General features: G+C 32.9%; 1 protein-coding gene across 1 annotated transcript; it reads right to left on the bottom strand.

Moving 5' to 3' along the window:
- Nucleotides 1–1,177: 1,177 nt before the first annotated feature.
- LOC134266700 (ubiquilin-1-like) lies at nt 1,178–17,503 on the bottom strand. The gene is made up of 15 exons (XM_062748923.1): nt 17,407–17,503; nt 13,064–13,216; nt 8,771–8,827; nt 8,380–8,520; nt 8,040–8,165; nt 7,877–7,927; nt 7,457–7,534; nt 6,911–7,022; nt 6,645–6,782; nt 6,269–6,408; nt 5,985–6,068; nt 5,638–5,753; nt 5,072–5,339; nt 3,572–3,656; nt 1,178–2,820 (listed from the first exon to the last, which is right to left on the bottom strand). The coding sequence occupies exons 1-15, from the start codon at nt 17,500–17,502 to the stop codon at nt 2,759–2,761; spliced, it is 1,707 nt and encodes a 568-aa protein (XP_062604907.1). The 5' UTR covers nt 17,503; the 3' UTR covers nt 1,178–2,758.
- Nucleotides 17,504–18,107: the final 604 nt, after the last annotated feature.

An 18,107-nucleotide genomic window follows, 5' to 3' on the forward strand; every position in this document is an offset into this window, starting at 1 on the left:
TTATTCTGAGGACCCAAGATGCATCAATTAAAGTTTGGTGGTTCAAAGCCAATTAGTACCAGTAATACTGTAAACCAACTTTTATTCGAACCAACTATATTTCGTGATTTACTGGGGATAAACTACTTCGCGATAATTAATTTTTGCGATCAAGCCTATTTTGGATCTGTTGTTAATAGGCGCATAGACTTTAAGGAACAGTTTGCAGCAAGAAATATTCACAATGATGGAGCTCTCGCAAACCTCGCAAAAATTTCCCACACACAAATAAAAGTTGGTTTTCAGTATTCAAATATTAATAGCAATAAAATACATGTACCAAAAGTAGGTCATGGTAATATAGCGTTTCTCCACATTATCTACTATTTATATCCAAGTACGGTGATGGCGGAATAGAGAAAAAACTGGTAAAATAATCCGGTTTATTAGTGCCCGCAATTATAACATACAATATACATGAAGTTGAAAAAATATTATGAATGGTAACTTAAAAACTGACTTAAAACACAAATTGATAAAATTGAGGTCAAGGTCAAATGAAAGGTCAAGGTCAAAAATGTTGATGTATTAAATTGCTCACAACAGTATGTATTAGCATATGAAGTTTGATACTAATTTAGGAAATGAGGTCAAGGTCAAAGGTAAGGTCGAGGTCAAAAATAGTGATGCAGTTGAATAGATCTCATCAGTATGTATCAGCATATGAAGTTTGATAACACTATCTTAAATGGTATCTTTAAATCATGGCTAAACACTAATTTAAGAAAAGTGAAGTCAAGGTCAAAGGAAATGTCAACGTCAAAAATGGTGAGGCAGTTGAATAGCTTTCATCAGTATGTATCAACATGCAAAGTCTGATAAAACCATCTTGAACGGTTTGTTTAAAACTGAGCTAAACACTACTTTAAGAAAAGTGAGGTCAAGGTCAAAGGAAAGGACAAGGTTAAAAAATGTTGATCCATTTGCATAGTTCTCATCAATATCAATCAGCATATGAAGTTTGATAAAAATATCTTTGATAGTTTCTTTGAAACTGAGCTTTTAAGTGAGCTAAAGCCAAAGTGTGATGGAAGGACGGAAGACAGACATGACAAACACTATATGCCCAGCCATATTCATGGTGGGGTATAAAAATCTCAGCTCCTGTATTAAATATTGATAAGTGTAACTACAATCAATTACATCTACATGTTTGTATTTTATTTATAATTTCATACACTGTACAACAGCAAATATCAAGTCAGTTGTATAACAAAGCCCAAAATTAACATGGCTTGTTAAGTTACAGAGGACACAAAGATAATTTTATTCTCGGAATATTTGATTTGGTTTTTATCCAAAAAATTCATACTTTTTAAAAAAAAGAATGCAGACAAGTCAACAAAGTATACTTATACACAGTGGGAAATAAACTGGATTTTCAGCATTATTGAACTTTAACATTTTTCTTATAGAAGAGGAAATGTCAATGATTTTTAAAATCAGGATTGAAAATATTCATAAAGTAACGGTATGTATAGATCAAACATTACTGAACCAGATATCGCTCCCATGTGCTTTTTGCATCATATTATGTATGAATATGTGCTATCTTTAATATTTATTCAAGCCAATATTTCACTAAAAACTGGTAAAAAATGTCAATATTAACTTTATTTATTTCATGCATTTTGTCATAAATAAACCTGTAAATTATGAAATAAGCAGAAAAAATATTTACCATAAAACAGTAAAGTATTTTTTTTTTTTATCATGTACAGTGTACATATAAAGCAGATTTAATTAGTTACTTAAATAGACTATCTGCCACATGGATCGGCTAAAAAATCATTCTTCTCTCATGCAAAGAATAAATAAACAACAAAGTAAAACGTCTGAAGAGAATTTGAAATGAAAGCGCTAACGTTTTACAACTTGTGTTGTCGTTTTTTCTTTTTTTTAAACAACAGAGTTTACACATATTTCTTCTTAATTCTTGAGAGTTATTTAGATTTCATATATTTTAAGCACCATAAACATGTTCAACATTTGCTGACTTGATTAAACCCTTTATTTCTTGTCTGCTGTATCTCTGTCCTGCTGCTGGTACACATACAATGGTCTGTATAATGTTTCAACAGTATCAGTATATGTACAATTGTCCAATATTACAAAACACAATGACCAAAACAACTGAAGGACAAATCCCTCAACACCTGACATCCTGGAAACCAATACTGACTCGTGGCACATGCTGCTGTTTAAAGTAAACATACATGTATCAACTGAATTCTGACTAAGCAGGAATTAATTTTCTATTTGATCTGAAACTTAATTAAAAATTCATCATATCATCTATAAGATGTCTAAATTTTAAACTTCATTTAAACCAAGAAATATAAACAAAATATAAAATAAATACTGAATACATGGTTATTTTTGCCCAAAGTTATTTTCAAACTTTCACACTTATGAAACAATTTTGTCCAATTTAAAGATTGCCTTTAATAAAACAAATTTGTAATTTAAAACGGAAAATGCTGCTTTCTTTAAATATGCCCCATTTTGAAATCCACCCACTTGCAACAAGGACAAAAGAGGCAAAAATTTCCCTGTATACAGTAAATCAATGGTAAAGTTTATCTTTATACATTATAATTTTTAAAACACTGATGATTTCATACAGAGAAAAAAAACAATGTTTCTGAAGTAAAATTGGATGCTTTTGTTTTAATAAGGTCTTGTTAGAAGAAAAATTTCCAATAATTAGGACTGTGTGTCATCGCTGCTGCAGCAGCCTATCTATTGCAGCATTTACATCTCCCAGTGTTGCTTGAAGTGCTGAAAAATCAGAGATGTATCAATTAATTCATTTTAGCATCAAGAAATAGGTAAATCATTATACAGATTCCATTAATCCGATAAGGTCACCAATAATGCAGTGCATTGTTTGCTATGTGTTTGTATTTAAGCACATAAAAGCTTCAAAATAAAACATTAAAGCCATATATGGCGTAACTGATCTAAAAAATATATTTTTGAAAAATACAAAATTAAGTAAAGAAATATAGTTAATACATTTAAATTAAAACTTGTCATACAATTCTGAACACGGAGAACACCTCGTTTCAACTAATAATACGATTTTATCTTCTCTGTAATGTGTTATTTAAATCGTTTGTATTTTCTTCCGAGTCGGAGAAAATTCAGAGAATCCAAATTAAATTGTGATATCTTTATAACGCAATTGACTTAGAACGGAAAAGTTCTATCTTTATATAAAGTAATGATACAAATAATAAGTTCTTGTAATTTTAGTCCAATAATTTTCATTGTACAAACGCCATATATGGCTTTAAAAAAAAAAAATAAGTTGACTTCTGCTTTTATTTTTGAACCAAAAAATTGCTCCTGGAATCGGACAACTGTCCAACAATAATGTGAATTGTCTTTATTGGTACCAGACAAGAAGATAAAATATTGAGCTTTAGAGATCATTTTGTAAAAAAAAGTTTGAACAGTACTATTAAACATATCCTTTACAAAATGCTCCTGTATAAACAGTACAGATTCTCCATCACTAAACACTCACCTCTGATGTTTGCCTCTCTATCCACAAAGCCCATAGTGGCCAGCTGATCAAGTTGTGCAGCATACCTCTGCTCTGGGGGCTGATTCTACAGTATAATAGTCATAGTTACATAGAATTAAAGGGAATTGTTTATGGCATACCTTTGACTGTTTACGACCAATTTAAGCTCTGTATGCAGTCACAAATTCTTAATTCATGGAAACTATACACGGCAATGTAAAGTGCATTTAATGCAGATAAAGGCAACTCAAGAAATCTGCACATTTTTTTACCCTCTGATTGTGTCACAAGTGACATTGTGTCATGTTTAATATTAGCTGATTGTACAGGTATTGGTAAGAGTTATCTTTATTTGGGCATTAGGAGTTATCGATTATTTCATTTATGCACTATTGGTCACTGGGTTGTACTTGTTGCTATTTTTATCAACGTAAACTCGTCGAACCCGTTTGATTAGTTTGGTCAGTTATTTCACTCGGTGTTGGCTAGTGTTTGTCAGATGAGGTCTGGACGCCGTGAGTTATACTTTACCCATGCTTAGTGATCTTGGGTGTGCCTTTATATAAACCATGCTGTGTGAACTTGGGTGTGTACTGTTTCCCCTGCTGTGTGATCTTGGGATTAAGGGATGTTTTGTAGCGGCGTTGAGAGCAAGACTTGGGGGCCGGCAGTATGGTTTTTATGTATAAAATGCCACAGCTCAGTAAGTTTTTACACTTTACAATATTTTTGTTGTTAGCTTTAAAGAGCAATTTTCTATGTAAAACTGTTAGCATTATAGCGAGAATGTATATATTTACGCTGTGATTCATTTACTTGACTTGTTAAATGGCAAATATGTGTTTTCTTCTGTAATTTGTTTGTAATATCTAGTATACTGAACAGATATGTGTTTTGAATATTTTATTAGAAAACTGTATAAGAATTGTAGGTGACCAAAATTGTATATTAAGCTTTTGCTCTGGACGGGAGGATTGGTGTACGTGTGAGGCTACTTACATGTAGGATATGGTGGACCGGACGGGACATTATGGTGGACAATATGGACAATATGGTGGACCGTGGATGACGTTGGAACGTGGTGTGAAACTCTCGTGACAACTATGATTGAACTTTCAGCCGTGTTTTGTTCATTGTACATATGTAGATAAATTTATTGTTAATTTTTATAAATCTTGTTTCTTGGTATACAGGAGGTCTTACAAAATATTATTTATTTTGGTTTGTAAATTCTGATTTAACGAATCCATCACAACTTGAGGTCAATTGTGACAGATTGAATATAAATGTTATTGCTAATACTGTAAACCAACTTTTCTTCACGTGCGAGAAATATTCCTGAGCTCCCCGACCGACTTTTATTTGCAAATATTAATTACCTGGAACCAATAATTTTGATGATTATTTTTAGAGAATGTTTCCTCTGTTGCTCTATTATTAATTGTCGCGGATTTATTTCAAACAGACGAATAATGGACAATACAAGAACTAAATCTTTACCTGGTTACCACCAGCCATCAGCTGCATCATGTGAGCCATGAGATTGGACAACTGCTCGGGATTCTGCTGAGGGGTGGATCCGCCAGTAGAGGGGGTGGTGGTGGTTCCACCCGTTGATGATGTAGTGGCTGTAGCGGTTGTGGTAGTGGCGGTGGAGGTCGTGGTGTCTGTGCTGGCACTTGTGGTGTCTGTGACAGCAGATGGCGCTGTTGTTGTTGAAGAAGTAGTTGTAGACGTTCCACCAATGGCTAGTGAGCCAGGATTTAATCTACAACAAGGTTTTTAAATACTAAAATACTCTGACAAGATCCTGCATTGTTTACTAGTTAGCATGAAAAATATTCTGCATATACATGTATTCTCTGATATACTGAGGAAACAAAGATGAAGTACACTGTACAGAAAGATTCCTAGAACCCCCAAACCTTCTCTATGTGGCTAAAATTGAAGAAGATGCTTTCTAGACAAACATCATTTCTCTTTCTTTTCTTTAAACAGTATAGGTGAACTAAAGTAACTGCTGTAATACACATTCTCTGATCTCACTGGCTTCTGTAAGAACTTACCCAGGGAAGAGTGAAGGTGCCGTCTGCTGTAATGTGCTCATACCCTGCTGGATCTGCATTACAGCATTTAAAGCCTGTGGATTAGTCATCAGTGCTTGCATCTCAGGGTTCTGCAACTGTAGACAAATAAAACTTGTAAAATATGTATGTTTTAAAAAAAAAAACTCCAGTAAAACATAATCTTTATAAGGCACAAAAATCTTATAATATATTGACAAAAATTTTAATGTATTTTTCTTTTCTTCAGTGGCAATCTTATCAGACTTGTAATTCTGTCCTTTAGCCTATTAGCAGAGAAGTGGAATTGTACAAATTTTATTTTATTAGATTGCTTTAAAGGTGATTACCTGTTGCAGCATGTTTGGGAGCTGTTGTAACACCTGCTGCTGAAGTTGAGGGTTGCTGGCAAACATAGGATTGGATCCAATAATCTGACAAATATAAAAGTCTAATAGGTGACTTTAAGCAAATGTAAATTCCAACAAAAGTTACTTGTTAAGTGAGTTCACTTAGTCTGTAATCTTTCCTTCGGGTGATTCAAACTCCAGTCAACTTTGTTTGCCATCTCAATGCTAGTTTATAAGATTGCCATCATTAAACTGGCTTGTAAGATGTGACTTTACAAATGTACCTGGTTTGCCATCTCTGGGTTGGCAGACATTGACTGAAGCATGGACTGCATGTATGGGGCCTGCATCATGTTCTCTATCAGCTGGGGGTTCTGAACCATCTGCTGCATCAAACTCTGCATTCCTCGACTACCAAACATGTCTACAACAATTATAATGATTTAATCAGGTGCTAAAATTCACCAAATAATGAAATTTAAACCAAATTTGTCAGTCGTTGTTTCAAGACATTATAAAAAAAATATTAACCCTGGCAAACTATATACTATATAAGTAATATTTACTGTATGTGCATACATGTATATTTATAAATTAATAATTTCTATATCATTTTAATCCATCAGCAAAACAGTACGAAATAAACACAGTGTAGACTACCTTGTGTTGATGCTGTGGGGGTTGTAGAAGTACTTGTTGTGGAGGGAGAACTGCTCTGTGTGGAGGCCGGGGCCCAGGGGTTGGGGAGGGGCTGAGTGTTCTCTGTACCCTGCTGTGTGTTGGAGGAACCAGAACTATCTGTTGGACAAATTTATAGCATCACTTATTAACTTATATTGTATATTGAAGACTTTAAATTCTCTCTCTTTCTCAAGAAAACATTCTCTACGTCAGCTTTCTTTAAGCACTTGAAACTTGACTCTTACTTTGACTAACAAGGGAGGCAAATGGATTCTGATTCCCAAAGGCAGCATCCATCATTGGCTCTTGTACATCTCTGTACATCCTCTGCAGAGCATTGAATCCGCCAGGTATACTCTGTATTCAACATATGGTGCATAGTTTAATAAATAACAAAGGAAAGAAAAGGCTTTAAAGATTATGTAATGATGGGAAAGGATGCTTTGAGTAAGATACAGGAAACACAAGCAGCAATCCACATTTGTATAAGGGGAGTTTCATAAAGATATACAGCAAAAGATGTTTACAACGAAGTACAGTACCAGAAATGGACAATTTTGCTTTGTTATACATGTAAGAGTAATTCATATCTGTTAAGTTTATAATATAATTTGAAGTGATAGGGAAAGAAAATCACTTCGTAATAAGCGTCAATTCTTTATAACCATGTTCGCTATATCAGTCTTTAATTGTAATTATAAGTAAAATTTACCATTCCTCACAAAAAGCTTGTCTAATTTTATGGTTTTGAATCCGATTTATTCTAAAGTAATGTTATCAAAAAGACGTACCTCTAAATTACTCATAGCCCTGTCTTGAGACCTCATTAGTTCCTGGAGCATTGCAGGGTTCCTGGCCAGTTCCATTGTCTAGAAAACACAATTACATGCTTGAATAAATGTACATTTTTAACCTACACAATGTAATTGAATTTTTTGTCCAACTATGAAATAAAAACATTGATTTAGTACCATATTTTAATAGAAAGACCAATCCAAAAACAAAATTGTCATATGTTTGACGTAAAAAGATCTGAGACCAATTAATCATTTCAATAATTGCATAAAAATATGTTTGTTAAGCAAGAAATTCAAGATTTTACAAAATATTTTAATTAATATCATTGTCATGAGCAAGTAAGCAATTAACCAGCAACAAGTTTCCATCCCTACTCTGTATCAATCTGTACACTTCTTGATATCTATAGTTACCTGTCTCATTAACTCGGGGTTGTTCAGCATGTGTGAAATTTCTGGGTTTCTCTGTAACAGAATATCCATAAGATTACTTTTAAGCTATCAATGCATTGAGACCTTTTCTTTATGTGTAAGCAGTGTAACATTTAATTGTCCACTGATGTCAACATTTTCTTACCTCCATAAGGTCCCTCATCTGTGGATTACTGGTGATCATTTGTCTCATGACGTCAGGGTTAGACATTAACTGCTGGACAAATGGATTCTCCATCATCTGTCTCATCAGATCAGGGTTAGCCATCATCTGTAAAACAACTCACTTATTGACCAGCCTTCTCCATCATGGGTTTTATCATGGTGCTTCATGGTTAAATTCATGATTTATAATCATAATGTATAATCAGAATAAGCAAATTAGCAATGTCCCTTTGATCCCCTTCCATGGCCCAACCTTATACCCAGGGGTCATAATTTGAACAACCTATATACTTATTTACTTTAAGTTAAGCATCACTAACCTCCCTCTGCATATTTTGCTGCATCTCCATGAAGTTGTGGGACCCCATTCCGAGATTTCCCAGTCCTGCTAATCCTCCTAACCCTCCCAATCCAAAAGGTGTCTGGGAGAGATTTGGGGTTTCCCCTCCTGAAGGAGTTGTCTATAAATAGGCACAAAATTTGTTGCTTCATTAACATGTACGTACACCATGGTCAGGAAACTTATGAAAACTTCCTTAAGATGAAAATGAGTCTTTCAAAGTAAAAAAAAATTCATCACAGCTGTTTTTTGTCATTTTTTTTTTCCATTTATTATGTATTTATTCTTAAGAATGCCTGTAAACATGTCTATTGCTATAGAAATGATATTTGTAAGATTGATTATATTTCCATCTCGACTGACTACCATACCCCAGGAGATGATGTACTGGCGGGTGCTGTCGTTCTCTGTGCGGCCTGATCTTGTGACTAAAAGAAAAATCATTACAATTCTTATATACTGCAAGATTATTTTCCGAAATATATAAAGCATTCAATGATATTGCAAGCTGTGTCATACAAATTTCTGTTCTTTGAAATATGATGTGATGCATTTGTGATGCATGCCTCTATACAATTTTGTGCTTATGAACATATGTTTGCAGTGTAAACATGCTACAAGTTCTACAGGTTGCTTTTTAAGTATTGTAATGTATAGTTTTCAGTAGCATTATATAAACATATTTACACACATATAGATGTCAAGTGTAGGAAGAGCTCAATACTTGGTTTACTTTCATAAGAAATATGAGAAGTTTGAACGGCAGGAATATATTTGCTAAACAGATAATTTGTAGCTGACCTCAAACTTTAAAAATATCCAAGGGTTTGAGATGTAAACATGGTAAAAGGCAGAGTAAATAAGTAATAAAACAAAGCTATAACTACTGTTACTCTAATATTTATAAATATAATGAAATGTATATATCATACAAATATACATGTACTATATTTGTGAAAATTCACAGTGATACAGAATTTTATTAATTCTTATTTGAAATATACCCTATGAAAGTTTGTTATATGTCAGGCCTAGAAAAAAAATATGTTTGTTTCCGCTTTCCCGACCGACCCTAATTTATAGTGCCGATCCTAAATATATTTTTAATGCTTTTGTCTCATGATGTGCAAGATTTCAACCAGGGAATTATAGCCTCCAAGTTTGCAAGCTTTTCAAGACAGAAAGAAGTTTGGGTCACCTTTCTATTATAAGTTAAGTCACAGTAATGCTTGAAAACACCATTTCTTTTGTCATTAATGTTACTTCTATACACGTTTTGATTAAAGGAAGCAAAAAAAATTTTTTCAAAAAAAAAATTGCCTACCTACCTACCCTATATTTTTTCAGCCTGAAAGCGGAAACAAACATATTTTTTTCTAGGCCTCATCATACACTATTAGTGCTAGGGTTGGATACTGTTAAGGATGAAACGATATGATACCATACTGGTATATTTGAAATGATATGGTACTATACCTTGATAAATGAGAATGAGGGTTCATTTTATAACAAATGTGTTTTTACTAGGGATGGCAACTTGTAACCGGTTAACCGATTACTCGGTCGGAACGAGGGCAATCAATTAGGAAATGAAATTGAACGATTTTTTTAAAAATTCATTTTCAGTAAAGAAACAACAGCACAAAAGGTGGAAAATTTGTTGTTTAATGAAACTATAGAAATTGATTTGGAGATAATTAGGATTCTCCTGATTGAGACCACGATGTAATTGGTCAGATTGCATTAGCGTAAATTATTGTGCAATCACTAAGCTGTTACCCAGACTGTCCGGTATTTCTTTAATGATTATAATTACTGAAAGCATTGAAGGTACACATATGTTTGTCGTATTTAGTTCTCTATCCAATTCAATTAGATATAAGACAAACATTGTAAATTGTAGTTCTGAATTAGTTTTGATTATTTTACCATGCATGACATGACATCTGCTCTAAAAATTAGCTTAAGATCATGAAAATTTCTTATTTTTCCCTTGATACCGTATAAGTGGAAATTTTAGCGAGACGCAAGTTTAGCGATTTGTTCTTAAAAAGTGGAATTTTATTTTTCGCGAGATGAAATTTTAGTGATTTAAGAATTCTCACTAAAGTAGCTGTAAGAAATAAAACGCAATTAATTTTTAGCGATATTCAATTTTAGCGATCTCAGCACCCTTGCCAATAATGCCAAAATTAAATCCTCGCTAAAATTTCTGCTAATACGGTAATACTGAAACTGAAATTTTTAAAAAACACGTACTTTTCTGATAAAAAAATCAAGACAAATGGAATGTTTTAATTTTTTTAAGTTTTTCTATGTACATAGGCAGGGTTCGACATTAACGTTAGTCCGTTAGTCTCAGACTAATACGCTTTCATTCGGACTAATAAAAATTGTAGCTAAGGCCATAATAAATAAATTGCTAGATTCTCATCCAATTTTTTTTAAAAATCGAGGCGGGCGGGGCGGCTTTTATTGTATATTTTTTCAATTTTGCAGATTTTTTATTGACCTGGTCAATCGGTGTAATTTTATCTACAATACCCGAATAAAAGTCATAGTAAAGGTTCAGTTATCTCTTACTTCACATCATCACCAATCTTTTTCAACCAATGACCCTTGTTTAAAATATATACGCATGTATTACAGCAATTACCGTCTTATCAGCTGTCAAAATCATGTCGACTTTTGCGGGATTTAAAACGAAAGTAGAATGGTAGATGAATATCGATCCCAATCAGAATTAAGACGAAGAAAAACAGAAATTTAAAAAATCGAGGCGGGGGTATAAAATCGGGGCGGGCGGGGATGAGAATCTAGGAATATTTTTATTATGGCCTAATTAGTCCGAATGGACTAATAAAGTTTTCTGGGGGGAAAAAAGAATTTACCGATGTTCAACTTTTCGACAACTTTCACTGGAAACCCCGTATTTATTTTTAGCTTTCTAGCTTCTTGGCGGGAAGTTAGGTAATTCTGAGTCAATTCGGCACTTAATTTTAGGACTCATTGGTATGAAATTAAACATTTTAAATTAGCAATCATGATTTAGTATGACACATAAAGAAAGATGTCGGATGTTTAGATGATGTAATCATGTATAGAGAAAAACGAATGAGATCGGGAATATGATCGTAATTCCTGATTGTGGGATTTTAATGAATTCTTCATATAAACATTTCATGTAAATGCTTTGTTTATTTCAAAAAAGTATAAAAAGTACATTGCAACATTAATTCTATTTATTTATTTTTATTTTTGACGGACTCATAAAATTGCCCGCGGACTAGTAAAAGTAAAGAAGGACTAGTCCGGCCGGACCAAAGCCTAAAAATGTTAGTGTCGAACCCTGCATACGGAAAGAGCTGTCTTTACTTTGAAAAGAAAATCTAGAATATATGTAATTTGAAATGATTAACCGGTTAATCGGTCGGAACATCTTGCCGTCAACCGATTAGGCCATAATAAAAATATTCCTATATTCTCATACCCGCCCGCCTCGATTTTATACCCCCGCCTCGATTTTTTATTTCTGTTTTTCTTCGCCTTAATTCTGATCGGGATCAGTATTCATTGACCATTCTACTTTCGTTTTAAATCCCGCGAAAGTCGACATGATTTTGACAGCTGAAAAGATGGTAATTGCTGTAATACATGCGTATATATTTTAAACAAGGGTCATTGGTTGAAAAAGATTGGTGATGATGTGAAGTAAAAGATAATTGAACCTTTACTATGACTTTTATTCGGGTATTGTAGATAAAATTACACCGATTGACCAGGTCAATAAAAAATCTGCAAAATTGAAAAAATAAAAAATATAAAATAAAAGCCGCCCGCGTGCCTCGATTATTAAACAATTCGGACGAGAATCTAGCAATTTATTTATTATGGCCTTAGCAATTCTGCATTCGATTGCCATCCCTAGTTTTACCAATCACCAATCTTTCAAGTTGAACATTATAATCTAAATGAGTTTATAAACTATGTTTATATTTCAAAAAAACATTTTAATAAATGATCAACAAAACAAATAAGCTGAATCTCATCAAATTAATCTGTCAGACTAGATACATAATCACAAGTATACATAATTTATGGGACCATATAGCTGACCGCTTCACCCGATTGCCATTGCCCATTTTGTTTGGTTGCGCTAAACGACGAAACATTGGCAAAAGGATAGAGATGCACATGACATTTTTGAAACATTGTCTTTTTAATCTACATTTTATCAGTTTTTATAAATAAAATGAAAACAAAATTATCAAATGTGAAAGCATTTAATTTTTTTCCCCTTAAATATGCATATTGATTTACCTCGAATATGAGCTGTCAAATGCAAGTGTCGTACTATTCATCCATTTGTTTACTAGTAATTAGCCTATCCTTTCAAAGCCCATAGAATTCAATTTAAGCAAGTCTGGAATAGCTTTTTAAAATGATTTTGAATGTATTTAAAAGTTTCAAAGATTATGCAATCCCATTAAAATTACTGGTATTAAATGATACAATATTTTACTGGTATCTTTTAAGTAACTTTTTGGTATGAGTACAGGTATCCAACCCTACATGTATATATCAAGTGTAATACAAAATAAAATAAAATAAAGTCTACATATTTTAAACAACATAATAACTTATATAAACAATGCAAGGTTTACCCTATTTGATGACTTAATCACTAGATGCACAGTCAGACCATCTTTTATTCCATGCTGGGACAAAGTTTCTCCATCTTTCAGAATCTTTCCAGCAAAAATCAAACATAGTTGCTCAATAGGTGCAGAAAACTTCTTACCAACTTCTTCCTTAAACTACAAAAAAAAAAAAAAACATGCACACTTTAAATTTCACTTCTCTTTTCTTTTGTATATAAATGTTCTGTTTCATTAAAAAAAAAGAATCAAGAAGCTATACACAATAATTATCACTGATAACCATAATGCAAGATGGTTAGGAAATGTACTACTTCTCTTTGTGAGATCAAAATCCAAATATTTTTGCAATACGGTCATCTGAGGTGGGGTGAGGGAGGTCTTTTTAGTTTTTAGTTGAACTAATGTTATTTACTTGGAGAGTCACCAATACTCACAATGTCAAAAAAACATATACATGATACAGCACCACAGGAAGTTTGTCTCCGATAGTGATAATCAGGGTCAACATTATGCGGTTTTACCTGATTTTGTTTTTAACTACTGATTTAAATAATTTATACACTTTAATTGGGCTTCATGATTTCATCAGTCCAATTGAAGGAGAAAAGGGCTGAACTATTGCTGCTAGTTTTTCTAAGGAAAATTGAGCTTGTATGTCATATTGCTTACAAGTACCAAACAGCAGTGGGGATTAAAAAATCAATGAAGTCAACATTGAATTATATACTCTCAATTATCTTTTTAAACATTATTTCCAACCAATATTTCATTGATTTGATTTTTCTTTACCAGAGTATATAAAAACAAGTATTCAAATGATAAATGAAAACATCTGACCCTGTAACAGATAATTGTTTTAAAAATATGCATACTCAGATTATTCAGGTAGCCAAGGTAGCATCCAGTAGCACAGGCCTTTGGATCGCTTAAAAAAAATAGTGTGTAAAAAAAGATAAAAGGTATGGAACTCTTACACTGGGTACCCAAGTTCACAAATAAAATATATTTCAATCAAGTGCTCTAAAATTTACTTTCTATTTAAATCTATTCATAGATAAACAATCTTCATTTCTACCAAAGCTCATTCCAAAATTACATATACTTCTCGAGATATTCTGATATCAATTTCAAAAATGACCTACATTTTTTCATTCGAAATTAGCTTGGGCCCCTGGTCATTCACATGTAAACAGGCGGTGTTTGAAGTGCAGTGAAGAGTTGCATAGTATTTGCAATATCTTTCAACATTTTAAAGTTGATTTCTTACTCCAGATTGTTAGGTTAAGTCAGTAATAATTCCTTTTGCGAAAATTTAATTTGAAAACATCTACATTAACAACTGCACCACCATTTGATTATGAATGTAAAAGAAGCCATGGTTGAAAAAAAATTTCCCGGAATGTATTATATACCTTTCGATTTTAAAAACAATATTAGACCTCTGAAATGTTGTTGGTGACTTCAATAAGTTCATATAATCAAATTACAGAAAATCTTGTAAAGCTCGAATGCAAATGAGCGAACATTCATTGAGTACAGAATAAATTCCAAGGAAAATTTGTCTTGTCGTTCCGGCTTAACAATTAGTGTAGTTCTTTAAAGGCCCAAGCTGATGTCGAGTAAAAAAATTAAGGTCAATTTTGGAATTGATTTCAGAATATCTCGAGAAGTACATGGAATTACGGATTGAACTTTGGTAGTAATTAAGATTGTTTATATGTGAATAGATATGGATAGAAAAGGCATTTGATTTAAAAGAATTTTATTGGCCAAAGTAGGTACCCTATGAAAACAGTTCCATACCTTTATTTTTTTTAACATCTCAATTTTTTTCTAAGCGATCTAAAAGCCTGTGGCCAGTAGTGATGGGACATCGGTTAATTTTCACAATAGATCATTGGTTGGAATTGGTTAGTGCTTCCGATGAGATTTTACCAATTACATTACAATTGGTCAATGGGTGTCATAGTTATTAATTTTGTACATGAAACGTAAGAAGCAGACTATTACAGTTATTTCATATCATTTCTTTATCATGAATGTATATTGGTAATATATTGCTTTCTCTGATGTTTTGCTTCTTTTACAATTTCTATATATGCATCTTCTGGTTCTTAAATCACCTCGGCTTTATGCTAGTTTGTGGCGTGCACAGTGCACATACCATTTTTTTTCATTAGGAAGAAATAAAATTTCAATGGGGAATGGATAATTCAGGAGTGCTTGAAGTAAATTTCTGATGATCTATTATGGAAAAAAAATAATTGATCATCAGGATCGGTAGTATGGTAGTATTTTTTCCTTGACAATCAATGTTTTCTGATCATCAGTACAACACTAGACTAGCAGGTCTATCAATCAAAATGAATAGCTAGTGTTTTTTTCACAATATGACAATCCAAATTAACAATGGTTAGTATAAGCTTTAAAGAAAACAAATGTATTATTAGCAATTTCAGTTAAGTGTGAATTTTGTATTACTTCATGATCTTTTTCCACAGATGCATCCAGCATAAACAATTCAGCCGCCGTTTTGTGAATGCTCAACTCATATTATCAACATTGACATGGAAACAGTCTGTTGCACGAGCAACCAATCAGGGATTAGAAGGAATTTCTAGTCGTAAAGTTTGCAGTTAGGAGGCGTGTACTATTTACCTTGAGCACAGCTGTCATCACAGGTTGTGACGTAATGCAAAACTTTACACATAACTGAAATTACTAATAATGTCTCACCTAGTTAGAATAATCTAACTGTGTCTCGGGACAAGCCCTCACCACAGTTAGAATACCACCCATATACTCGCAATGTAGCAAAAAACTGCAGAATTGCTCCGAAACAATTTTGAAGAATACAAGGGGATTAGCACTGAAAATAACTTCCAAATTAATCATAACAAACATTTTTGGGGCTGTGTAAGTATTTTAACCTAAAGTTTAGTCTAAATAAAGACAAAAATTCAACTAATGTTCTCAACGTTTTTTCTCGCTTCAAATTCACACGCCATGTTTACTTTCGGAACTCTCTTGATTGTTCTTAGTAAATGCACTAGTACGAGTTATCGCCCGTGTTTACTTTGCTACATTGTGAATACACGGAAAGCATTCTATCGTTAAACCAGGTCCGTAGGACATTTATCATTTTAACCATAGAACATTCTATTTATGTCTCACCATATCAAATGTAACCTGCAGTTAGGAGAGACTGATACAAATTGAAACTACATCTGTATCTCCCCATCATCGGTAACCCACCCCCCCCCCCCCATCATCAACATATTAAGGCAGGGGTTCAAAATTCCTCAAGCCCGACGTCCCGGACTAACAAATTCCGGAGCCAAAGACTTGGCTATGTTTTTTGTTTATCTTTTTTTTTAAGTTAAAAAAATGATCGTAAAGCTAAATATAAAGCAAATTCTCAAATGTATTAAGTAAAAATGTGGGTTTGTGGTCGTTAAAATACCCATAAAACATTACGTACGTTTCGAAAATACAATCCGTCTTTTTATTTTCCGTTGCGGTTAGATTCTTGCTTTTACGCAATTCCTCATGTTTCCTCCTATATGACAAACGGCAATGAGTTTTTTAAATTTCGGTTTTAGCTTTGACTTACAGCAAATTCTAACTGCTATTTATTGTAACAGATGGTTTATTCAGTAGTGAGTATTTTTAAAAGTTATTTTAATGTACCAATAATCTATCAGTCTGGTACTTTTGAAATACTCATGTATGACTATATGGCAGTTTATGGAGGAAAAATAAAACATATATTAATACATATAGTCTTTATTCATTCAATGCAACAAATGAAAATAAATTATAAGTAACATAAATTTAATGATGTATAGGTTAATATGGACTTTCAAATTTCTTCCTCGGACTTGCCTAAAATTTACTCTTTAAGTCCTGGACTTGACCATGACAAAAAAAATTTTGAACCCCTGTAAGGAATAAAGGGAATGTCCCAAGCAAAGAGTTAACAAAGGCAAGTGATTTAAGCATGAAGTTGTAACAATTAGTCAAACTTCGGGCAAGATTGTCCAATGATGAAATCACTACATGTGACATTGGTCTGAGAGTGAGAATAGGAAAAAAACACATCTGTACAAAATTTTGAGTCGATGCAAGTTAGAATACCGCCTCTAAAAAGCAATAATTTGGGATACTAAACGTTTCATGCTATTTAATTGATGTTATGAGGATTTCTTTTCGTACATTTGATGACTAGTACTACATTACGAAAGATTATGGGATGTCATATGGTTTTTAAGGCATTTTTCAAGTTGGAATTAAAAAGGAATTCACCATTAACTGTATTTAAAACTCGATCTATATAACATTCTTACTTCTCGCACACCAGCATCGGCATTAATTTCGACATCATGCTTTTCTTTCGGCGTTTTTACAGTAACAGTTATTCTGGGACTTTCTTCGTCAGCCATGGCTGCTGTGAATTATGGGAAATGTAAGTATGCCGAGCCCGATGTTAAAACAAAATTAGGAGTGGATCATATAGCATCGATCCCGATGTTAAAAAAGGGGTTTTGTGTGAATGGTCCTGATAATAATGTTTTAATGATAATACCAAGAATACTATACTCATAAGTTGTAAATACATTTATATATAGAAAGATTATTACATATATGTAGTAGTTGTAGGTTTTTCTAATTCATTCTTTCATACTTTATTTCCACTTTACAGTGATTTAATGAATACTATACAAAACACACAAAAAGAATATCGTATATAGGCCTAATAACATAAATACATGAACTAAAAATCCTACAAAAACAAAGGTGAATTGCATTTATATCCTTTCGTGTTATACAAAAAATCGCTAACATTACTGAGAGCATCTTTTCAGAAATAATAATAATTTAGTGCCAGAATACTTAATGGACATCCTTCCAAATATGCGCTGTAAAACATCTATCTACTCGACAAGAAATTCTCAAAATTATGATATTCCAAAGTGTCGATTACAAACTTATAAGTCTACGTTTATTCCTACTGTAGTTAACGAATGGAACTCCATTCCACTTGAAA

This window comes from Saccostrea cucullata, unplaced genomic scaffold (genome assembly GCF_032062105.1).
Source record: "Saccostrea cucullata isolate Sc308-1 unplaced genomic scaffold, CSIRO_AGI_Scuc_v1 ctg751, whole genome shotgun sequence".
Classification (NCBI taxonomy): Eukaryota; Metazoa; Mollusca; class Bivalvia; order Ostreida; family Ostreidae; genus Saccostrea; species Saccostrea cuccullata.

What these genes read in the sequence shown, in the direction of transcription:
- LOC134266700 (XM_062748923.1), bottom strand. Translation starts at nt 17,502, where the DNA reads ATGGCTGACGAAGAAAGTCCCAGAATAACTGTTACTGTAAAAACGCCG. An exon ending in CCGATGCTGGTGTGCGAGAA is followed by an intron (nt 13,217 to 17,406) that starts GTAAGAATGTTA and finishes TTTTTTTTGTAG; the next exon opens with TTTAAGGAAGAAGTTGGTAA. An exon ending in ACCCAGAGATGGCAAACCAG is followed by an intron (nt 6,069 to 6,268) that starts GTACATTTGTAA and finishes TATATTTGTCAG; the next exon opens with ATTATTGGATCCAATCCTAT.